At 46.2% G+C, this 24810-nt stretch overlaps 1 protein-coding gene across 1 annotated transcript; it reads right to left on the bottom strand.

Annotated features, from left to right (window-relative positions):
- Positions 1 to 784: 784 nt before the first annotated feature.
- On the bottom strand, positions 785 to 22757 carry FAM234B (family with sequence similarity 234 member B). Its single transcript, XM_066633637.1, has 13 exons — positions 22694 to 22757; positions 16807 to 17199; positions 14420 to 14518; positions 12209 to 12397; positions 11188 to 11321; positions 10767 to 10914; positions 9722 to 9863; positions 8424 to 8567; positions 7097 to 7181; positions 5825 to 5980; positions 3544 to 3646; positions 2057 to 2280; positions 785 to 798 (listed from the first exon to the last, which is right to left on the bottom strand). The coding sequence occupies exons 1-13, from the start codon at positions 22728 to 22730 to the stop codon at positions 793 to 795; spliced, it is 1860 nt and encodes a 619-aa protein (XP_066489734.1). The 5' UTR covers positions 22731 to 22757; the 3' UTR covers positions 785 to 792.
- Between the last annotated feature and the right edge of the window lie 2053 nt (positions 22758 to 24810).

Raw genomic sequence — 24810 nt, forward strand, 5'->3', positions numbered from 1 at the left:
CCAAAAATGGGGCACAGCAAGTCCCCAGAATTTTTCACATGGTGCCTGCTTGCCATAACAGAGGCAACATGCAGGTACACTGGGAAGCATATTTTCCTATATAGCACGGTAGAAACCAGTCCCAGCAATGTAAGAAGAGAGGGATATATATTTCAGTTCAACAGCACCAAAACCAGCCTGGCTATGAACTTGTGTCAGAGAGAATGTGCAGTTGTTCCATGCTACAATATATAATGCCATTCAGCCATAGTCAAGGATCAGGAGATATTGGGAGAACATGAGGAGAAAGAACTGTATGGGGCACAGCAGTGATTGTGAAATGAAGGGAGGTAGAAGACCTGAAGGAATCTAAAAGTGAAAGAAACTGTGGATGAGCGAAGGACACATCACCAAAAAGCTGAATACACCAAAATGCTTCTAAGATACCAATTGGAGCATCCCTGAAAAACACCATAAATTAAAAATACAATAGATATATATATACACATATATAATATATACACCTGTGCCTTTGCAGACATTTACATTTTCAGTCTACTGGGAAGGAAAAATGCAGGGAGGGGGTACCAAGGAAGGGGTTGAGGAGGTTCCTTCAAGCAAGGATGCCCGAGGGTCCTGGACGCAGCCTGTCTAGCACTGCACATTCTTCACAATCCAGCATGGCGGCTGGGATTCCAGGCCCCAGTCTTCATTCACTGAACAGGCCACAAAGTCTGGCTGACCAGCCTGGCTCGCTGAAACAGAGGGCCACATGTCTGTCCCATTGTTCAGAAATCCCGACGAGTCCAATGACTAGAACTGAGTGAGAGAGAGAGAGAGTCAGTCTGTTGACCAGGCAAGACAGATAATCTCAGTTCAGATGAAGCACAACCACGGATAGCAACAGTGTCCCTGGAGCAGCAGAGCAAGGCAGGGGAGGCCCTGCTCTCCCTCCTTTAAGCCACAGCCAGTCAATCCATGTGCCACTGCGGGGGACCCCAGCAGCATCTTCCCTTTGTACAAGGTTCTGGTCAGGTCAGTCTGAAGCAGTGAATATTGACTCTGATGTGCCTGGGCACCTTGTCAAGTGGGAGAAAACCTAGACTTTCTCTGCACAAGAAAAAGATTATGGGGCTAGCAGTGGACCACGAAACCAAAGTCTGGGCCTCGGCAACTGCCTGATCTTGCCAATCGTTAGCCACATCTAACAGTGATTCCTGCAAATCAAGGTCAAGAAGCCATAGCCTTGTCTCAGAACTGAGTCACGCATGGCTCCCTTTTGAGAAACGCGGACTCCCAGGAGTGATTCTGGTGGCCTCGATACATGTGCAAATATTTTGTCATAAATGTGCGGAACATGTTCCTGCCCCCCCCCAACGAGTCCACAAACTGTACATTCTGGAATCTGGTCTGCAGCCAGTAGCGCATCGCCCATGGGGCAAATTAGGGCATGTGCCCTGGGCACCAACAGGAGGGGGCGCCAGAGCATATGCTCCAATTGCTTCCCCACTTGGGAAGCAGTTGGAGCGCATGCGCCGTCTTGGCAGCCAGTCGGGTGAAATCACCTAGCTGCCAAGCGCACACTCGCACTCCCACTGCTTCTCGAGTGGGGAAGCAATTGGGGCACATGCAGGCTAATGATATCATGATATCACAGTGTTGCCCTGGATGCCAAAAGCCCCGGGTACACCTCTGTCTGCAGCTTGTGGATCATGTTGAAAAAAAATCATGGCAAAACAATCAGCTGTGGTCATCACCTCGTATCTGAAAAGAGCAATGTTCTCACCAGCACTAAGCTGCAGTAGCCTGCTTGACATGTTACCAAAGAAGTGTCCACAGAAGTGCCAGTGTCCAACACTGCAGCAAGGAAACCTAGACCCCCACACACCCAGGGCCAAAGCAATCTTTCTCTGCCATTCCCCATAACTTCTGTCACAGCTCTCAACCCCTTTATTTTGCAATGTACCAGACCTTCAAGCCCAGAGCTTCCTCTTAGCTTGCTCTCCAGCATGACAGTGCCCCCAAATCTCCTTCTCACATGAAGGTCCCTACGGAAGAACTTTTAATATCATCTCACCTTTGGAGTATAATCAATGAATTTGATCCTGGAAAGAAACCGCCTCAGCTCCCCATGATTGATTTTGGGATTCGTCTCCTTCAAGGGCACCACTTGACTCTGAGTCATCAGGGCCCACCTCAGACGAAGTTTGCTGACTAACAGGAATCCTGGTTGGTGTTCAGAGGTGGAGCTTGTTGTCACAGTGATGTAAAAGGCATCCTTTTGAAGATCGTTGATCCCAACTGGCAGATACCAAAAGGAAAGAAAATACTCATGAGCACTAAGTCAATGGCTGCATTCAGATTTAATCTGACTATCCAGCAATGAATGCAATGCAACCAGTCACTTTGCAATGAATGAAAATGTCTCTGCAGAATGGATGTCAAGGCTGCTATCATAAACGGCACTGGATGACATTTGCAAACAAGTAGATAATAGCAGTAGGACAGTACAGAAGTTATGATGCGGAATCCTACACACCTTACTATAGTATTATTTCCGGTAGGGCTGCAAGGGGCACCCCAGCTATGAGGCTGACTGAAACAACGGCTTTGAGAGGCAGGTTAGAGGGGACAACAAACTAGCAGGGGTGCCCTGCAAAATGTGTTTGCTCGCCATCTCCCTCAGTCCATCACCCACCCAGCCACTCACACTTTTGTCCTCTTCTCATGCTTTAAGAAACTGTAAAGTGTGTGTGTGTGGGGGGGGGTTACTTCCTCTTTCAGCCCTGAAGACATCTCCTTCCCCCCCCCCAAGGACTCTCCTCAGAGCTTGTGGAGAGGGATGCTGCCTTTGCTCCCTTACCACTTCCTGTAAAGTGGCTGAGGATCCTGTAAAGAAGCCATGGAAGATGTTGTGCAAGCAGAGACGAGTGACATCACAATGTCATGTGACATTGTGTCACAGGACATCACTTCTAGGTTCTCCCCGAAAGAGTGGTGCTCACTGCAGCGGCTTCATGCTCCCCCTTCTTCCTCCTTAAAAGGAAGCCTCCACAGGAGAAGGAACAGGGGGGCAAAGCTGCCAGCGACTCCTCTATAAATAGGGAGACACATGCAAGAGACACCTGCAGACAGAGATCTGCTCCCAGCCCCAGAAGCAAATCATAAGCTGTGGCACTGTGCCAGCACAAGGAACTTTGGTCCAGTCTTTAGTGCCCTTATTACACAACCCTGTTGCTTTAGGAACTCACTTGTCTTTTTGGATTCTCCTGTAAGGCGATCAGGCCTTACATTTAAGATGGAAAACAAATATTTAGGCACAAGACTTGCACTCTACCAACAATGCAAAGAAATGAGTAGGAAGAGAGTAGCACCATCTGGGGAGAGACTGAACGTCTACTTGGACCGCCTTGGTTTTGACTCTCCCCAGACCTCTGGTTGGCAACCTTCAGTCTGGAAAGACTATGGCATAAGCCTACAGCACCTGGTATTCCCATGCAGTCTCCCATCCAAGTACTAACCAGGCCTGAGCCTGCTTAGCTTCCGAGATCACTGCATACTCACTAGATGAAGCCATGACAGTGTCTGTGGTATTACTCAGGTCCAAAAGGATTGTAGGGAACGCAGGATGAAGGAGGTAGAGATGGTGAACTTTTGGGCTGAGCTCCTGGAACAACAACAAAAACGGGCAGGAATTAGTACCTGTTTTCTCCACAGTACCTGGGCTTGGCTACGAAATGTGTGTTTTCCCATTTTGTGGGTATGTGTCTCCTCACTGACACAGTCGCTTATTTGCTTGCTTCAGACACAAATTAAGTCGTTTATTCTCAGCTTTGGTTTTTAGATACATAGCGGGGGAGTGGAGGAGAGAAGAGAGGTGGGCTAGAGCATTTGCCCCTCTTCTACTCCAGCCCCCTCTTCCAATCCAGGAAGTGGGAAGAGCAGAGCTGCCGTATCGCCAGGTTTGGGGAGGGGGGCAGCATTCAGCACACATCCTCAGGCACCAGGAGGTACTGGGCCAGCCCAGATTACAGTGGGGGAAACTGAGGCTGGAAGGCAGTGATTCACCCAAGTTCAAAAATTTCAAGCTTATGTTGTCTGTTTCTGCCCTGTATCTACTGATTTGCATTGGATCACATAAGCTAACACTGATAGTCCCAAATCCAACTCCTTTCCAGGAAAATAATGAATTTCCAAGATGAAAACTAAATGGAAACTAGAGCCAGGAAACTGTGGTGTACCCAGCGTCACTGGTGCCCAGAGCAGACTGCTCCCACTGCCCCACTTTGGCTGCTCAAAATGATGGATAGACCTTGCCTCCACCTTGAAATACACACCTCCCTGGGCAGGGGGGGGGGGGCTAAGTCTTCCTGGAATTTGAAGCAGCAGGTAGACCTGAACTCTGCAGTGAGATTCCCAAGGGGGGTCAGGTCTACCTGGCATTTGAATGCCACGTAGACCAGGCCTCCATTTCAAGACTCCCCACAGAGAGGCCTCCATTTCAAGACACCCCACAGAGGAGGCCAGGTCTACCTGGCATTCAGAAGGGTGAGTATGCTAGCACTCCCTTTTGGCATGCACCTGGGGTGGACCTCTCCCTTGGTATGCTACTACCAGGAAGCATCTCTGCTTTATCTTGTAGTGCTCTTGGATTCTCACAACAGGTATTCCAATGATCATGTGCCCCCCATGGTGGGGTGGGGGGGGCAGGTAGAACTTACCCAGGGTTAAGACAAGGCATCAGAGAAATCGGACGACTGATATTAGAAAAAAAACATGAATAATTCTCTCCATCATTCTCCAGTGGAAGAGTGATGGCTTCAATTATTAAAACTCAGACTGAGATGTCATTGTTATTCTTCATGTAGGTGTTTGCATAATAACAAAGCGTAGTTAAGAGCTGCTTAATGTGAAAAGACAGGCTGGATTCTTTAAATGCTTTTCACATCCAGAGGAGCCGATTCCTTCTAAATAATACCAGTTAGCCAGGAGTATGCTGAAGAAACTGAATTACTTACTAAGGCAACTAAGGATAGTAGACAGGCAGTGAGCACAAGTTCAGATTCTCTGGCAAGCCATTAGGATTGAATACCAAGTGTTTGAGCATTTGGTGCACAACCCTAACCAACTTTTCAGGGCCAACGTAGACTCCTTTAGGAGGTCTCCATAACTGCCCCCCCCCACCGTAGGATGCAGGACCTGCCCACTGGCATAGCTGCATTGGCACTAGAAAGATTGATAGGATTGGGCCCCAAGCTTACTCTGGCTAATGCCACTGGTTGTCATTTTAATGTCCATAAGTGATGCCCAAATCATCCTTCCACTTGCTATACATTCTGACCCTTCTCTTGTACAATCAAGCAGCACCAAAATAAATAATGTGCTTTCCCTATTCAGCTCCTCCCCCTGGTAGTTCTTGCTTTGTGGGCAAGCAGGCAAAAGTGCAGGCATTTGACAAATCAGTGATCCACACACAAAAGGATGACATCAGATGAAGACCCACATACATAAAGGGTGAGCACCATAATAATATCCAAGGGCAATAAATGCACAGGACAGAAAAACACACACAAAGCTAGGGCTCAGTTTGTGCCAGAGCTCAGCTCAGAAATCTATTTTAAGAACCAAATCTGAATTCCAAAATGTGGGAAGCAATGAAGAAGAGTGATTCTAGGCATCTGCAGAATGCTTTTCCCTACCCACAGTGCAGGTATACCACAGCTGCACCAAATATTGAAGATTAAAGGCTGACTTTCAAGGCGGATGGCAAGAAATCCAAGAGGGTTCATATACACAGGCTTCTTTGCTTTTCCACAAGTTAAACACTACACACAACTTCACTTACTAAACTTTCTAAGAAAGGCTGCTTCTCGTTAGCCCAGAAGAGAAAGACGGATTTTCTGTCCAAAGTCAACACTGAGAGTGCATCTGATTTTTTCATGTGACACGGCATCGAGTGGTTCCAGATTGGGATGCCCGATTTACCATCCACGGCAAGCAGCTGAAAGCAGAGAACACCAAAGTGAGGAAAAGAGCACATGATATATGCAGACAGAGACATCATAAAAAGAAAAAAAATGGAAATCGGGAGACCAAATAAATGGTTGGCAACCTTCAGTCTCAAAAGACTACGGTATAAGCCTACAGCACCTGGTATTCCCCGGCAGTCTTCCATCCAAGTACTAACCAGGCCTGACCCTGCTTAGCTTCCAAGATCAGACAAGATTGGGCATGGACCCTGCGTATTTAGAGGCAACATACATCTGATCTGCAGGCACCAAGGTCAAAACATGGGGCTGTGTTTCTCATGCCTTTTTTTTTTAAAAGCACTTTCCCAGAGCACTTGGCTTGTATATCTAATATTTAAAGCCTTCCATATATTACACAGAATAATGTAGGAGAACTCTGACTGTACCACTTCAGGCTGAAGGTCAACTGAATGGGGTTTCATATTTTTGAATGGCTCCCCACATAAAAAGCTCCCTGCATATAGTAAATTGACAGATAGACAGACCTACATTTAATCTCTATCTCTGATGCTTACTACTATAAACAGGGAATTCTGGTTTTTGTTTGTTTTGTAGTCATGGGCAGCCGCATAAAAGAATACAAACCCTGACCCTGAGCTGTGATGGTACTCTCCAGAATTCTGCCACCTCGGTCTAACAATCCGCTATCCATAACGTATGGGACATCTTTGACAGTGCAATCCTATGCATGCTTTCCTGGGAGTAAACCCCATTGAACAGTGGGGCTTATTGCTGCATAGTATTACACTGATAGTCATTTGCCTCTGAGCACTGCTCGGAAATTGGCTTACCATTACCTAAAGATATGGAAGAAGTCCAACCACATGAGATTTTTAAAGCGTTATTAGTCCTGATAGGCTTAGTTTTCCTTTAACTGGAGACCCAGTGCATCAGGACAATGGACGGTTAGGGGGCTTTAATCCTACCCTCAACTCAATCCTACCCTACAACTCAAATCTCACGGGGCCCCAATACATCAGTTACTGTCTCAGTAAAATTAGGATGAATAATACTTTAAGTTTCACATGCAGTTTGATTCACAGCTGCTACTCTTGAGACATGCACCCCAAGAGCGCTTGCGAATGTACCTTTTTCATGATGCCGTTTCCAGTTGGTGCCTGAAGCAAGAAGTCCAGGACAGGATCATCGTTGAAGTAGCCAGGGGAAGGCTGGCTATAAACATCGAGAAAGCAACAGTTAGAATCAAGGAGAGACAAGAAGGACATGCCAAATGATCAGATCCTTGGAGGTGTAGCCATCCTTTCACGTAAATTCATCTGCATTCCTACAAATAACGGCTTTGCCAAAACAGATCAGAGTGCTCATCCATCAAGCATGCCATCTTGGCATGGGCAAGGACCATTGTTGATTCATCAGAGGAAGAAAAAAAGAAAATGCAAAACCGTACACCAAAACCAATGACCCACCAGCCATATAAAATAAGGGAAAACTCTGCAATTGATGTGATTGGGTTATCACCCTGAAGCATGACGTTGAACTGCACTCATGCTTTGCATACATAAGCTTCACTAACAATAACATTCTTCTACCCTTTACAGATACACCAACAACTCTGGACACTCGTCAATTAAAAAAAAATAATCATAAAATCACACAGGTTCTGCGGATACCACTGATGGCAATGACGGGCAGACTGTTCCTTAGGGGTCACAGGGCTGATTCATGGATGCACGTCTTGTTAATCCCCTTGTGCCCTGCAGATGAATTATGTGTACTGCCTCCATGGAAAAATATTGGACTTGAGAAGACGTGAAAGCTCTGCTGTGGCATCTGATCTGCAAGTCTTCCAGCGATGGATACGTGCAAGCTCACCCAGAGACTGGGCACAAGACGTATTTTCGACTGTAGGAACTTCCTGTACTATACAAAACCTAAAACAGAAAGCCCATTATATGCTGCCAGTACTGTGAGCCTGGCTGTCTGGATGGCATGGCCCACAATGGTCCTAGTATATCATCATATGGAATGGTAGGAGTAGATGGCTGAAGACCTGGCGTGAGTTCACCGCCTCTCCAGTGTTTGTGATTTTGTAAATCTCTATCGTTTTCACATTTTCCTTTTTTCTTCTTCTGAGAACACTGAATGGGTTTAAATAGTTTGATCTAATAATAAACCCAGCTGTCAAACCCTGCTCCAAATCAGAAAGTTGGAAACTACTTTCAAGTGGGCTTTTGCAAACGTTTAGGGGAAGGTGTTCCACAACTGTGGGGCAACTATCAAGATCACTGCTCTTGTCATAAAAGTGTAGCACAGAGATGGGCACGACAAAGCTGACATCCTCAGACACCCTTATTTATGGTTTAAACACCCAATCATTTACCTGATGAGCATGCAGAAGAAGGAGATGCAGCCCTCCCAGCCAAAGTAAAACAAATCAACCCAAACCACCATCACCTCTCAATGTCCTGCTGTTTCAGATTCCAGCGAGGCTTCAAGTCCTGTCCCTTCAGCAAGGTCAGACCATGCACTGTAGTGATAAGGAGGTCACTGCAATTGCTGTCTGGAGATTTCACTGCCTGCAGGAACTCAACACTACCACTGGAGGGGAGGCAGAGAACAAGTGTGAGGCAATGGGACCAATTATTCCATCATAGAGCACTTAAGGTCAAATTACATGCTACGACAAGCATATAGTTCATGGTGGCTTTAAAAAAAAGGTACTGGATCAGTACCATGACACAGGGAGGGGACTTTTAACCCTTCCCCCTCTCATGATTCTGATCCAGAACAAGCCCCTCCCTGGAAGATGGCTCAGGAAAAAGACTCTAGTGCAGCCATTTTCAACCACTGTGCAGTGGCACACTGGTGTGCTACAAATGGCCCCCAGGTGTGCTACGGGAATTAGGAAGAGGGTCATTTAACAATAGGACCATTGGGGGATGTGAGCCCCCATTGACACCACACTGTGCCTTGTCATTTGTCAAAAAGCTGATGGTGTGCCCTGACCATTTTAGTGCCTTCCCGGTGTGCCGTGAGATGAAAAAGGTTGAAAAACACTGCTCTAATGAGTACCTGGCAATGGGATCTTTTTTCCCCAGGGGAAAAAGAAGCTATGTGGGTGAGATCTGGATTGTGACTGTCCTATAGGTTATATGGTTCAAAAGGTTACACACATCTTAGTGTATACATTGCCTTAACATTGTAAGAGTCAGTACTTAGTGAGAGAGTGGACCAAGTAAGTTAGATGAAAGTACTATTGATGTAGCAAGTGAGAAGTTGGTGTTTGGTTAAGGATTTGATTGAAACATGCTGACTTCAAATGTGCCTGCAGTATCACAATTACACACTAGTCTGCAGTACCACAATTACACACTACACACAAATTCAATTTTAGGAAGAATTTGGCACCCATTTTAACTTCTGCTAAGAGCTGAAGAGCAGCATCATGGAGGATTATACAGGCACAGTTTCTGCACCAAACAACAAAGATAGCCAAGTATACCGAACTGTGAGATCAAGTAGAAAACGCTCCTTATCTTTCACCAATTATGATAATTTTAGAAAAGAAAAAGAGATCCATTCAGGTCCTCAAGCTATGACTTGAGGCAAGTCAACATACACACAAGATGTTCTCCAAAGGTATATACCCTGCTGAAGATTCTGTCATCTCCCTAGCCAACGTATTTCATTGCCCACTGATCTAAGACAGGGAAGTCAAGACACTTCCCAGTGAGGTGGGGAGAGTAACCCACCTGTAAATGTCAATGAGCTCTGACAAATTAAAGGATCGGCGTTTCTCCCACTCCGTCTCTTCTCTCTGCAACACTGGTGGATAGCTGTCACGATTTCGGGCTTGAGCAAAGATATCCCGTAGGGCAACTGCTTGGACATTACCTAGGCGACAAGGAGGAGCCAAGATGAAAATTCTGATGCACTGGAACCATCAGTCTCAACAAAAACAGCTGTGAAATTGAAAGGGAGCTGAAAATGGCGAAGGTACAAAAGTCACTGCAGGGAAGCTCCAGTTACTCTGCTTCTGAGGTCCTTCTCATATATATCATCAGCCAAAATGAGTTCCAGCCATATTCTCGCCACTGAGCAATAATCCTGGAGGACCCTCTTCACTAGATTCTGTCTCTCTCTGGGGATACAATTGCCTGTGGCTGATCTTTAAGACTCCCCACAAAGCCTCAGAAAACCCCAGCTACAAAGAAACAAAAGATGTGCCCAACAGAACTCCTACTGCCTTCCCACACCAGAAATCAAAGCATGAAGCCTTTCAGCCTTTGCAGGGTCCTTATTATGCGCGGAAAGCTCCATTGCTTTCTCTTAAAAAAATCCTGGCTTTTAAAAATGGTGAGATATGCGCATTCTTAAAAGAAAGGTAGTAAGATAAAAATACAAGGAAATGAAATTCCCATTCTTTACTAAAACTCCCATTCTTTCCTGGAAGTTAATCCCACTGAAATTAATGGACTTCTGAGTAGACACACCTAGAACTGCACTGTAAGTTTAGCTGCAACAGTGCATTAGATGTTGTGGAGGAACTGGGGAGTTGCCTTGTTGCTATCTGACACTGACAAATATAAGAAGGAAATATCACTAAATAAGCTTTCCCTGTGCTGAATTTGAACAGCGATGATCCATGACTTGTGTGTTTTTACACTTTTGCCACAGCACTGAAACACCCAAGAACTTCAGAGGTCATGCTCCTCCTTTGTCGAGCTTATTTTTTGATAAAACAAACACCACTATGGACGACAAATTAGATCAACCAGAAGTGAGAGAGTATCTTACCAAACCCAAACAGGATGTAGACTGCTCCATGGCTGGTGATGTGAGCTTGTGGACCAATGAGTTTTCCATTTCCATTGATGCCATACTTCACAGGGCCCCCCACAGGGGTTCCAGTTTTACCCGATACAAGGAGGAAGCAGAGGTCTGGCTATGTAGGAGAAAGCAGGGAAATGGAATTGTGGGAGTGGATCTGCATGCACAAGAGTCATCTTTCAAGCAATAGATGGTTTAACTGGACAATTACAATAGTTTTTCCATTTTTTAAGAATTTCACTGTGCTTTCTTTGTCCGGAAAAATGAGTCTCACTCAAACTTGGGAGGGGAAAACACATATATAGAAGGCTCTTTGTCATTCACCTATGAGACTATTCAAATTGTGTCCCCTACCTTACCGCCAGGTTTGTGGGCTTATGTATCATACCTGTGTCTCTCCGATAGCCAGGATCACCAAGTCACTGACCCTGTCCCCATCCACATCTGGTACAATCACTGCGGGAGCAGCCAAGGTTCCAGTGGACAGCAGATGGGAAGAGTCAAACGTCCAAATGGGATTTCCTACAAGATGACATGCAGTGACTTCAGTGGTTGCAGAAGGCAGGACTGGTAAGAATCCACAGCCCTGCATATCAAGAACCTCAACCAAGAGCTCATCAAACTTACTGAACTTACACTGAAGATAGGCACAATATAAGGAGGAGAGCTCTATGAATGCCATCCTCTCCCCTCCCCCCCCCCGTGAGTGTGTCTATGGTATGCTGGCAAATAAACATGATGCTAAAGCTCCATGAACTCTATGATAAGCATCATGTTCTTTTCAGCCCTCCAACTTGCTTCCTGTGAGCGCTTCCTGTTAGCATTTACAAGCAGCAAAGAACCAGCAAGACACAGGAGACCGTGACAGGAAGGTTGCAATCACAGGCAGGTAAGTCACTCACACAATGGGAGGGTTTTTTGAACCACAGATAATTGAAACGGAGGGTACCGGATTTGCAGGCACAGGGGGACCCCTGTACTTCAGTCTTCTTGGGTATAACCCTCAAATATTTTTTTTTAACTATGGTGGAATTGTTAATTACTGCACACAGCTAGAAACAGGGCATTCACAACTGTTGCACCAGGGCTGTGAAATGACCCAATGTCTGCAATGTATCCTCTCTGGTGTCACTCAAGAGTGGGTGCAAAACTCACCTCTTAAGTTTGGCATAAGGCGCAGCAGTGCTCTGGTAATCACACTGTTTCTGTGTGCGGTTTTGTTTGTTTTTATTCCATATTATGTATGGATTTCGTTTTATTTTATATTGCCGTGTGCCCCTTAGAGCACAGGAAAAGTGGCTTTTAAATAACAGTAGCAACCACCATATTAGCATAACCACATTCTGCCTTTGCTGGCGCTGGTGACCAGCTTATTTCTAAGCTTATTATCCACCCACATTTGGACCTACCCGACGAGGCACTCAGCAGGCTGAGAAATTTAGAGGTCCCAGTAATGAGGCAGGCAGGCTCAGCCAAAGACAAAAAGTTCAGACCCTTGCACTGCACACTCCGAATCTCCTCTTTAATATGAGTGGACCACAGGGTGCTGCCATTAATACCCGAAAGGGCAATCACGGTTACCCACGGCTCAGAGACACCTAGGGACAAAGAAAAGAGGCGGTCAGATCACTTGACATGGAGGGAATGTGCAAAGGGCTTTCGTTCTTTAAAAAAAAAAAAGGGTTGATTTTGTTGTCTCTGTAATCAATGCACTGGTGTCCAGGGTTGACTGTCATGGAGCCTGAAGTGCCCGTTGAAAATGGTCCAGAAACATGGTGTGACATGCAGCTGTGAGACTGCTGGTTGTTGAGAGTTGCTCTGAGCACATCATGCTGGTGTTGCATCGGCTATACTGGCTGCCAGTTTGTTTCTAGGCCCAAGTTAATCGGCTGGTGATCACTTGTAAAGCCCTATGTATCCCGGAGCTTTGAAAGACCACCTGCACTCATGTGACCCTACCCAGACCGTCACGTCATCACCTTGGGCCCTGCCCTCTGGCCTGCCACAAGTGCACTTAGTGGGCATCAGAGACTGGGCCTTTTTGGCACTTGTGCCATGGCTGCGGAACACAGCTCTGCAGTAGATTCGCTAGTCCCTGCCCACACATACACACTTGGTGGCCTTCATGTACTCCCTGAAAATGACTGTTTTCCACTCTGCTTTCTATGGATTTAAGGCTTAAGCCTTAAGGGATTACTACTGCCATTTTTATGGTTTTATTGTTGGAATGCTTATCTGCTGCTGTTTTACTTTGTTGATCTTTGCTTATAAAATTATGGTACTCTGCCTTTTATGTTTCTGATTACATTCTAGTACTAGCTGGCAACCTTCAGTCTCGAAAGACTATGGTATCACGCTCTGAAAGGTGGTTCTGGAACAGCGTCTAGTGTGGCTGAAAAGGCCAATTCGGGAGTGAAGATTACATTCACTGCTTTGTGAAGTCATATTCTAAAGAAAGGTGAAGACCTCCAATAAAGTGACTGTCTGATCTCAGTCGTGAAGTCAGTAAGTCCAGCTGGTTGTCGTTATCTGGGGCTGGAAATTTTGATAAAGTGAAATTGGAAGCAACTTTCAAGGCTCCTTCCAAGAAGAAACGCCTTAAAATTTTCAAGGGAAGTCAAATGAGTTTCTGTACAAAAACTTTGCCACAAAAATCTCCCACAAAGTACCAGTGAAACTGACACAACCATAGTACACAACATGACTATACAAGTATGAATGTCTTATCTAATGTATTTATACTCGCTCTGCCAATATAACATAGAGTGCAATCCTAATTTGTGCTGGAAACAGGCAGGACAGCAGGCCTGTGCTGTATCCAGCGCAAGTTTGGGGCTGACTATAGGCCAACGCAAGGCAAGGAGAAACGTTTCCCCTTACCCCATGTCACACTGCAGTGGCTCCAATGTGTCTACTTGGATCTGCACCACCTGAAAAACTGCTGCAAAGCCGAGCAGCCTGGGACCTCCTGGGCCACCTGGGCACGGGTCAGGATCCAGCATACGTGCCAGGTCCTGGCCCTGCTTCCCACTTCCCATCCGCCCACCCTGAAACACCTCCCTCCTGCCTCCTCCCCACCCACCCCACACCCCCCTGACCCCTGCATCGGCCCAGCTCGGCCAACACCTCACCTTCTCCCTGGGCAGCGTGGGAAGGCTGGTGCACTTCTGCGCACTGGCCTATCTCCCTTGTGAGTGGTGCAAAAGTGCTTTATGGCACTTTTGCGACACTCCCGGGCCAGCACAAGGGACTTGAGTCGGCCCAAGCACAGGTTTGGATTGGGCCCTAAAATATTTAGATTGCCTGGAAAAGGCAACACATCTATAACAAACGATCTGTGTTGCCAAAGGATATGGGGACTGTGTGCCGTAAATGGGAGGCACATGTACATTCATTTCTTTTTAATAAAGTAATTGACTGAGAGACTTCCCACAAGACTTTCCACAATTTTAAAAAGATCCCAAGCACACATATGCTCCAGCATATGATTACAATGGAGCAACTGTGTCTACTAAACTCCACATCAATGCAAGAGGTGGACAGGGTGGCATGACAGTACTATATGACCGTATACAGCAAAAACAAGTTTTTGGGCTAGCTGTGAGAGTTTGCATGCTTACCCAGTACACTAGCATTTTTCAGAGCTGTGAAAGAGAGCAGGACATCAGGGAGACCATCACCATTCACATCCGAAAGCTCTGGTGGAAACAGCACTCCACCTGCAGAGGAAGCAAAACAAGTTACCCACAGAAGGAGGACTTCCCACACATCCAAACTCAGCCTGGAATAATTTAAGAGGCATGACCATCATTAAAGCTTGTGGTTGGTAGCTGTGGTGTCACCATCAGCCAACACTAAGTCTATTCAAGCAACTTGAGCCAATCCCCCTCACTTTGCTGCATTCCTAAGAGGGCTTTAACACACTTCTGTCTCAAGTCGAAAAAACCCAGACATCTTCCCTGTCCAACAGAACAAGAGCATTCAAATGCTCCAGTAAATTACAAATTACAGAGCATTCAAATGCTCCCGTAAATGGCTGAGCTCATGGCATGTATCCAGCAGAAATTTTAGCAAGGGTTTTTGAAGTGCAAAATGTGGGTTTGCTTTCCAGAAAATACACTTCTTCATTAAGAATAAAAGAGACTAGTAGAGAACCTTTATAGAAGAACTAGCCTAGGTATCTTACAGTGCAATCTCGTGCATGTCAACTCAGAAGAAACCCCAATGAGTTCAATGGGACTTGCTCTCAGATAAATGTGTATAGGACTGTAGCCTTAAAATGCTAAAGAAGCTATCATCAGAGAGCAACCACTGAGACAAAGGTAGGCCAAAGACCATTTCCTTCTTGGATAAGGTTCCAAGATAACCTGTATTTCAAGTATTTGTCCATTCCAAAACATCACAGCTCCATAACTGATACATCACTTAGGGCACACGCCAAACAACACACTCTTAAACAGCCCGGTCCCTTCCACCTACTCCAGAGGAGGCTAGGCTGGTGCAAGGACATGTGCCGACCCACAGAGGTCAGATCCAGCCTCTGTGGCACGACAGCAGGTAATTTGTGCCAGCCAAGGGCAGCCAGTGCAGGGGGTTGTAGAGGATGGTAGGAGGGCAGAATAGGGTATTTTTGGGTAGGGGGAGGGTGGGCCAGTGGGCAGATCAGATCTGGAAGGGGATGGGACCAGCTTCAACCCCTTAGGCCAGATCCTAACTAGCCAGCCCACTGTTACACTGGGCTGCTCAGATCTGCATCAGTGATTTTGCTGGCACAGATCTGAGTAACCCCATGGGGGTAGCTGGTGTGCTATAAAGGGTTAGGGGATAAATATCCCCTTACTCCAAATTGTGCCACAGCCACCTCCAGTATGGGCCAGTTGGATACAGTATGGGCCAGTTGGCCTGCCTATTCCAGTGCAGGTGAGGACTGGGCTATTATTTTAAGACAAGAAATAAGGAGAAAAGACTATTAGGAAAAACTTAGATTTCTCATTTATGGTCTAAAGGGGGAATTGTAGAGATTCAAACACACTAGCTGCTGTCTAAAAACATAAAATCCCAAAGTGGTAGACAGACTGATTGGAGCAAGGGAGATCAGTAGAGTTATTTCTGATAGCGAAAAAGCGGGAAAGGCTGGATAACTGATTAAACTAGAGTAGAATGACTTAAAGAAACTTAAATCAGCAATTTAACTCACTGGAAAGACTGGAAAGTCTCTATTCAAATCACCAAATTGAATGCACTTTTCCATGTGTGGTCCAAACCCTTTTTAAAAGCAAAGCAGTTTATCAGGGTGACTTAACCATTAAACACGTTGCTATATCATTACACTGCACTGTTGGCATGGCACTTTCTCCGTGTTTTTTGCTGTCTAGAAGGGAACACCTGACAACACTCAAAAACCTGCCCAAAACCCTGTGCAAATTGTAATGAGTATCCAAACGAAAGATGTTTCTGCAAAATTTGCACCGGTGATTCCAAACTCAGATCTGAATGTTTCGTTTTTCAGAACGGGGACTATATTATGGGAATAATGCAGAGTCTGGTTACAGATCCATATGCATACTTGTATTTCTCCATCTGCTTCTGGTTCCTGAAGGCCAACCAAAAGGCGTTAGTCCCCTGTCCCCTCCATGGCCATCTGGGCAAAGACGCACTTTTTAAAGTGCTCTTATGTTCAGCAATGGGAGAGCAACTGTCCTTCTTCACCCCAGCACAGTGTCTTTTCTCGTGGCCATTTGCTGGTGCTTCTTTTGCATCATTTTTTTGACTCTGAACCCTCTGGGGACAGGGAATCATCTATGCATTTATCCTTGCTATGCAAACTGCTCTATGACCTTTTTCGTTGAAAAGCTGTGTAGAAATATCCTCAAGAATGAATAATAAAAATATGGGTACTGGGCAACAATTAATTTACAGTCCTTGATTCAAATCCTTCAAAATACTTCCCACCAGGCTACAGATTCCATGAGTCAGGGCAGATGTTGCCCTTGCAGAAGTTTCTTACCTGTTGCCTGACCCAAGTTACGAATCCAGGTATTATGCAAGTCCCGAGGAGGGCAAGGAATGAGGAAAGCACACACCAGCACGAGTACCATGGAGATCACCAGGGTGAGCAAGAAGATGGCAGTGCGCAAGTATGGCATCAAGGAGCCAGAGGTCTTCTGCTCCAGGCCACTGGTGGACTCATTGGGGTACTCCTCTGCCGCGCCCTCTGACAGGTGCTGCTTTGTCGTCCCAACTTCCACATCGGAGTCCACATCCTGCACATCCCCAAGGGAGCTTTTCCCGTTCTTGACCCCACCATTCTTTTGCAAGTTGAGCACCAGGTCGTCTTCACTCTCATCGCTGTCAGCCTGCGTGAGGGGGTCGTACTCTCCGAGGTCAGGACTCTTTTTGCCTGTGAAGAGAGATGGAGAGAGGTAATCAGCCATGGCGGATGTGGACAGGCAGGGCAACAAGTGCGTTTGCAGCATTCTCAGGTCTCCCGAGCACAGTCAGGGAAGTAACTCTTTAGGGGGCAGGCATGCTCATGTGGTGGAAGCCCCAATGCAAGACAGAAAGCAGGGCCCCTCTGTGCCTCCAAGATTCAAGGCAGGGGGAGGAATAGGCTGAGTTCAACAGTTTATTTCCCTGAGGAAAAGGATATGACAGGATTTACCTAATTCCCTATAATGCCCTTTGGTTCTGTAATGAGAAACGGTTCCGCTGAGCCACCGTGTGACTTCATGTTGAAATCCGCACATGGCACAGTAGGAGTCTCTTGCCCATCTGTTATGCCCGAGAACGGAACCATTAAACCAGCCTCACCTGCTCCCAAAGCACAATCACAGAGAAATGTGTACACGCCTTCTGACATATCTGTCTACTCCACCACATTGTCCGTTTCATGCAGACCTGCTGCTCAATTCAGTTCGGATGCATTTACATAATTAAAAGACACCATGTTCATTTCAGAGGATTGTAACAACCCATTATTGCAAATCAGCACTTTCATCTGGCTTAGAAAACAAGAGGAATTGGGGGGGAGGGGGCACAATTGAGCTTATAAAATGATGCAGAGAAAATAGATAAAGAGAAACGTGTTCTCTCTCTCAAACACTGGGTCTTCTAATGACACTGGGATCGTGACTGGTACTAAATTCAAGACAGACAAAAAGATGTTGTTCATTGCCACAGAATGTAGCAACGGCTGCTAGAGGGAGGTAGGCAAATTCATGGACAACAGTTTTATCAACAGCTATTAGTAACTAAACCAATTTGAAACCTCCAGATTCAGAAGCAACAAATGCCACTGAATATCATTTACAGGGAAACAACAGCAGGACTGAGATTATCATGCCCTGGATATGGGGTTCCCAGAAGCCTCTGCTTGGCCTCTGTGGGAAACAAGATACTGTCTTGAGTAGGTGGGTGTCTGGCCTGATCCAGCAGGGCTCTTTTTATGTTTCACCCTGAGTTTGGTTCCACGGACAAGTGATCTCCAAATGTTTTATCCTCATACCACTCAACCACTATATTATGTTAATCTAAAGTCTTCCTGCTATTATAAAATCCATCCATCTGAGCCCATAAACTGACCAGCTATTCCAGAACCAAACAGAGATGAGGAAGAGATCCAGGTTATCCAAAACCTTTGTTGCTCAATTCCAACTTGCACGGAGAGATATTAAATAGCGTGTTGTTGGATGCACATTATCTCACTGCTCCAAGATCTATGAGGGACTTGTTTGACTTCCTGAATAAAATTCAAGATGCATTCTGTCTGACACAGACCCTTTAGGGCAGCCCTATTGTGCCAAAACAGCCAAATTGCATATGGACACTGGATGCAGCTGAAGCACTGTTAAGGAACAGTTAACCAGATGTGTGTTGCCTCGCTGTTAAGCCCAAGGAAGTGAACCAACACCTATCACCGCCCAAAAAGGGTTCGTTTGCACAAGGAAAAGATCTTTATTTTGTATGCAGTGCAGTCTTCAACTATAGCAAACAGAAATGTCTCCCCTAAAAATCTTCCTTGGCTGTTGAATTTCTTTCCAAGAATTGAAACAAAAACCTGAAGTCTTCAGGCCCACAGAGTGATCTGGTCAGGCAATACATTTTACAAGATATGAATACAAACCTTCCACAAGGCAGTCACTCACAAGGCAGGCTCATCTTCTAGCCATCCATCCTTACACACACACACTCTTCAGTCACCAACCCACCCATTCATGCACATGGATGTGCACACCTTCCAAACAACATATACACACATATTTTCCCCGCCCACCCAACCCAGCACATACACACACTCTCACCTTCCTTCCATCCTCCATGTCCTCCCACTACTGTTGCCTCCACCTCTCCAGTTCAACACACTGCTCTTTGAGGTTCTGCCAGGCTTAGCACAAACTCATGTTTCAAGGAGGGGAAGGAAACAGCTGAAGAAGTGAATACAAGAGGAGAACTGGATGCTCCAACTTCCACTCTGCTCTCCACACTTTCTCTTTCCCAAGACAACCTCCAGAACAGGCGGAGCAGAAGCCAAGCTGCAATGGTCAGCAGGCAGACAGGAGGGGGGCATGCAGATGCCATGAGACACCTCTGTAGGTACCATGCTGGAGACCTCAGGCATCTGTTCACCAGAATTTCAGTCAATGTTTCCCAGTCCTACCTGGAGATGCCTCCCCAAATAGAGATACTATTTTTGAATGCTCCCCCAAGAGTAGCAAAATAAACAAACAAAAACAAAAACAAAAAACACCTGGTATGTCAGAGAGAAGAGTCAGTCCAATCACTCCCCTGCCTGGCTAGCTTTCTACTTGCAGGCTGTTTCCAACATAGGGATTCTTCAAGAAAGCACTTTCCTGCCTGGTGTTCAAAGCAACACAAGCCATTCTGTCACCACCAAAGTCTACCACCTCATTCCACTGGGCAGACCAGGCTGTAACTATGGTAAGCTCGGAAAACAAAACTTCAGGAAAAAGATACCAAATGAGCTTCCATACTCTTTACTGAACTTTCACTCTTGAGAAAGACTGCTGTTTGAAATGTGTTAGGCATTAACAGTCTGCCCGGCCCACAGGTGTGCACATTTGATCCATGTTGCTTATGTGCAATATTGGGCAGAAATGGCTTAAAGATACTTTTTTGCTTACATAGCTGGTGTTGGTCTCAGAAGGTGTTGCACCTCAAGATGCTTCTGGGATGAAGACAACTCAGTAACAGATGCAGTCCCATTTTAATAAAATTCAGATAAAACCTGGCAGTTTGCTCCAATCTGCCTCCAGTGCTAATCAAAGCACACAGCGCTGTATAAATCTGAGCAAGACACATAGTAAGATGGTCCACATTTCCCTTCCAGACTATACTATCTCCCATGGGGGGCAGATGTAGGGGCATCTGGGTAGACTGCACAAAGGAACAAAAATGTAGGTGGGAGCATTGTAGGATCACACAGCTAAATCTTCAAAGCAAGCCAACAAGGAGGAAAAGGCCCTGTCAAATACAAAGGAGAACACTCTGTTCTTGGAATCAAATAAAAGAGGAGCACATGACCGTTTCATTAATTTAGCAGGGTTTCTATGGTGGGAGGCTAACCAGTTGTGGTTCAGGCCTTGTGTCTGACGTGATGGCTTATCCAAGCCAATGGAAGAGGGCCACATCTCCTTTCTCCTGTGTCCTTGTTTGCCAGGAACTTAAAGAACTCTACTAGGCCAAGCATCAGGAAGGAAAGGCAGTGCTTGGAGCCAAAAGTGTACTATTAGCCCAATTCTAGTATAAAAGCCGGCAAGGCTCTCCCCTAGTGGTTCTGTTTTGTATAATGTACTGTTCACTTCCAACACAATGTCCCTCCTTTGCTCACAAACAGCAAATACCAAGGCTAGAAAAATATATTTCAGATTACTAAACAGGACCAAGTTCAAGGCACCAAAGCTGCACAGGGCTAAAAAAGGATGTCAAACTCTTAAGGTACCAACCTCACATTTTTGAGAATTTTGCTCCAGGGGTTTTTTCTGGCCCTGACAAATCTAGCTGGAACCAAAAATGCAACTCTGGTTTGCTGCATCCACACTGTTGAAATGAACACATCTTCAAACAGCGAAAACCATGGCGGACAGCACATAACTCACACACTGGACCACTCAGTTCTACATGGCCTGCTACTACTTTCATATCGCACGTACAGAATGCAAGGTGCTGCCAGTGAATCTGAAGCATGTACAAGTTCTTTCAGAACCCAAATATGTTTGCAGAACTCAGATGATGAGAATCACTTACGGGTCACTTCCTTGAAGCAAGAAAGCACAAACTCACAATTCAATTAACTTAAAATAATTATCTGTCCATCAGCACACAGGATTACAGCATTTATTTTTAAACAGCAATTGGAAAGCAGAAGGGATGAGCAGGTTAAGTGATGTGGCACTAGAAATTACTGTGCAACATATGCCAAGATGCAAGAAGGAATATATTATTAATTAACCTTTGTCCGCAGCAGGATAAGCTGCACAACTCAGCCATGCAAGGCTTAAAATAACACCCCTTTAATTATAGGGAAAGCTCCTGAAGTGTAAGAAAAGGATGGGGGGGGCAGAAACCTCCCACCCAATGTAGGCAATAATACTGGACTTAAAAGCTGATTTCTTGTGTCCCATTGGTTGTGAAATATCAACATTTCCAAAATGTGGAGACAGAGATACTTTAAACTGAAGGTTCACATCAAGGTAGGGTGATCATAAGAAGTGGGACAGAGTGTCTATATACCTTTAACCACTGTGCAGAAGAGGGAATTTGGGCAGGGGCAGTTCAACATGGAAGGGTTTAAAAAGCTGCACCTCCCCAAATTCTCTCTTCTATATAATGATTAAAGGTATAGACCAGGGGTGCTCAAACTTTCAACTTTAGGGATGCTGGACCTTTAACAAGTGTATGGAAGTGAGAATTTCAGCAGGTGCAACTTGTCATCCCACAGATGACAAGCTGCACCTGCTGAAATTATCTCTCCTACACAATTTTAAAGGTCCAGGATCCCTAAAGTTGAAAGTTTGAGCACCCCTGGTATAGACACTCAGTCTCACTTTGTACCTGCCAGCTATTTTCAATCTTTTTCATCACATGGCACACCTACAAGGTGCTAAAATGGTCAAGGCACACCATCAGTTTTTTTTACCATTGGCAAGGCACACCATGCTGCTGGCAGGGGGCTCACACCCCCCAACTGCCCTACAAATAAACAGCCCACCCCAAAGTCCCACAGCACACCTGCGGGCCACAGCACAGTAGTTGAAAATCATGATGGAGGGAAGGGATGATGAAGGGATCTCATGGCGCTGGAGGTTTGCCCTGGAGGGAGAGGAAAGGGCAAAGGGGGGGGGGAGTCTGTGCTGGATGGGGGGGCAAGGGTTGGTCCCTACATCCTGAGTAAGTAGGTCACACACAAGCACACAGAGTCCCCTTTTCAAGCCCACTCCTGTTTCCCCCTTGGTAGCAAAACCACGGCCATCTCGTCCTTGCCCCCATCACTTGCACCTTGCCCCCCCAGGTCAACCCCCCCATGCCCTTTCCTCTCCCCCAGAGCAAACCCCCATCACCATGACAACCCTTCATCATCCCTTCCCTCCATCATGTGGCTCCCAAGCATCCCCAACGCCGAACTCCCCCCCCCCCGCCTTGCCCCCAGGTGCGCTCCTCCTTCCCCTCCATCCCTTCAGGGCAGCAGGTGGGGAGGGGCACCTGCGGGGACTCAGAGGCCGGGAGGGGCGCGCTCAGCCCAGCGGGGATGCTCTGCCCCTCGGGGCAGCGCGGAGCCAGGGCGCCCCGGGATTCCAGCCTCGCCGCCTGCCCGCGCCCGCGCGCTCTCCCCCGCACCCTGCCTGCACGCAGCCCCAGCCGAGCCCAAGACCCCCTACCTGGCAGCTTCAGAGCCCGTGAAAGCACCGTAGCCATGCTGGCAATGGGGAGTGCGCAGGCGCTCGGCTCCCTTGACTCCTGGGAAGTGTAGTTTCTGCACAGCCCCCAAATTAATACTGGGTGCTGTAGGCTTATGCCATAGTCTTTCGAGACTGAAGGTTGCCAACCAGGATGGTGCGAGCGTCCCTGGCAAAGGAGAGGGATGCTCCAGGGCTGGGATGCTCCGGGGGCGGCTTTGTGTCCGTGCCACTGCCTCCTGAGCTGTAGGGCTAACGCAGCAGCAGCGGGGGGAGGAGAAACTATCCAACCCACATATTCGCTCCTGCCCATGCCCTGTGGCTATGATGATCAGCGTGATCCAAGGGGTGTGGGAGCCAGGATGCCCCCTACTGAAGTGCCCAGTGGGGTGCAGCATTGCAAGGGAGCCTGGGACGCAGGGACACCTGCAGGCTGTTTCAGTGGGTGCCCCTAACAGCAATCCCAGGTATGGCTACTCAGGAGTATGCCCCACTGTGTTCAGTGGGATTTAGAGCCCACTCCTAGGCATGTCTACTCAAAAGTAAGTCCCGTTATAGTCAATGGCTCTTACTCCCAGGTGAGTGTGGATAGGATTGTAGGATCATTCCCAGGGACGAGTGTATGCAGTATAAAGCAGTGGTTCGCAAACTTTTTAGCGCTGGGACCCACTTTTTGAAAGACACTCTTATCGCAGTGATTTTCAGTCTTTTTCAGCTCGCGGCACACTGACAAGATACTAAAATTGTCAAGGCACACTATTGGTTTTTTGACAATTTACAAGGCACATCATGCTGTTTGGTGGGGGGCTCACATCCCCCAATGGCCCTACTAATGCATGACCCTCACCCAAACTCCTGCAGCACATCTGCAGACCATTCGTGGCACACTGGTGTGCCACAGCACAGTGGTTGAAAATGGCTGCTCTATCAGGACCCACCTAGGCTTGCCAGACTTTTGAAAAAGGAGATCTAGGAAGAAATGAAATTTATTTATATGTAATGATAACCAGGAAAAAAGAACCTCAAACATCCATCTCCCACTTTTTAAAATGACACTGTATTGGGACCCACCTAGGCTTATCAGACTTTTCAAAAGATTAGAAAGAAATAATATTTATTTATATGTAATAATAACCAGGAAAAAAAGAAACTCAAGTATTTGTCTCCCTATATTTACATTTGCTTGCAAACTGAAGGACCTGAGCTCTTTGCAGGGTAATTAGCAGCCACAGAATCTGATTGTTGAATAGCCTGAGGGCCCAATCCTATCCAACTTTCCAGCACTGATGCAACTGCAATGCAGTCCCAAGGTAAAGGAACAAACATTCCCTTACCTTGAGAAGGCCTCAGTGGCTGCCCCACCACCACCACAAGATGCAGTGCATGCCCCAATGGAAAATTGGATAGGATTGGACCCTGGGGCAATTACCGGTAGTTATCTAAGTTTTCCATGACCCTTTGGTGACACACCAAAAATCAGGTCACAGTCCACAGGAGGGTCCCAACCCACAATTTGGGAATCACTGTGATTGTAGTTTAAGAATAGCTACTGCCACTGGGCAGATTAATCCATTGGTAAGAGTAGAATTTGTTGGTGGTGGTGTTGTTAAAAATACATAAAATACGAAACACGACCTTTTGGTGTTAAAATATCTGAATAAAAACATCACGCACTGCATTTTGGTGTTTAAGTTATTTTCCAGAAATTAAAATGGATTACTATTCTAGTCAGAAATAATCCTGTGGTTGCATCTACTGACACTATATTGCATATATCACCTTCCTAGTACATTTTAAAAGAAATTAGAATTTATAATTATAATTTATTAAAATGTGCCCTTGGAATGAAAACACATAACACTACAGTTTACTATTTTAGTCGAGAAATTTTAGGGGAAAGTCAGCAAAAAAACACACTCCTATCCATTGGTGAATGGTGCCCCTTCTCCACCCAGTAATTCTGAGAACCTTGTCAGATCAAGGGTGTTCCCTTCCCCCAGAGAAATTGGCTGGAAGAAACAAAATGGTGTGCAAGAGTGTAGGGGGAGGAGGAGGATTCCTCAGTTCTCTCTCATATCTTTAATTTGGGGGTGGCAGGG

Source organism: Tiliqua scincoides, chromosome 7 (assembly GCF_035046505.1).
Source record: "Tiliqua scincoides isolate rTilSci1 chromosome 7, rTilSci1.hap2, whole genome shotgun sequence".
NCBI classification, from domain to species: Eukaryota; Metazoa; Chordata; class Lepidosauria; order Squamata; family Scincidae; genus Tiliqua; species Tiliqua scincoides.

What these genes read in the sequence shown, in the direction of transcription:
- FAM234B (XM_066633637.1), bottom strand. Translation starts at nt 22,730, where the DNA reads ATGGCTACGGTGCTTTCACGGGCTCTGAAGCTGCCAG. An exon ending in TAACTTGGGTCAGGCAACAG is followed by an intron (nt 14,519 to 16,806) that starts GTAAGAAACTTC and finishes CTTCCTCTGCAG; the next exon opens with GTGGAGTGCTGTTTCCACCA. An exon ending in CTACATCCTGTTTGGGTTTG is followed by an intron (nt 9,864 to 10,766) that starts GTAAGATACTCT and finishes CTTGTCGCCTAG; the next exon opens with GTAATGTCCAAGCAGTTGCC.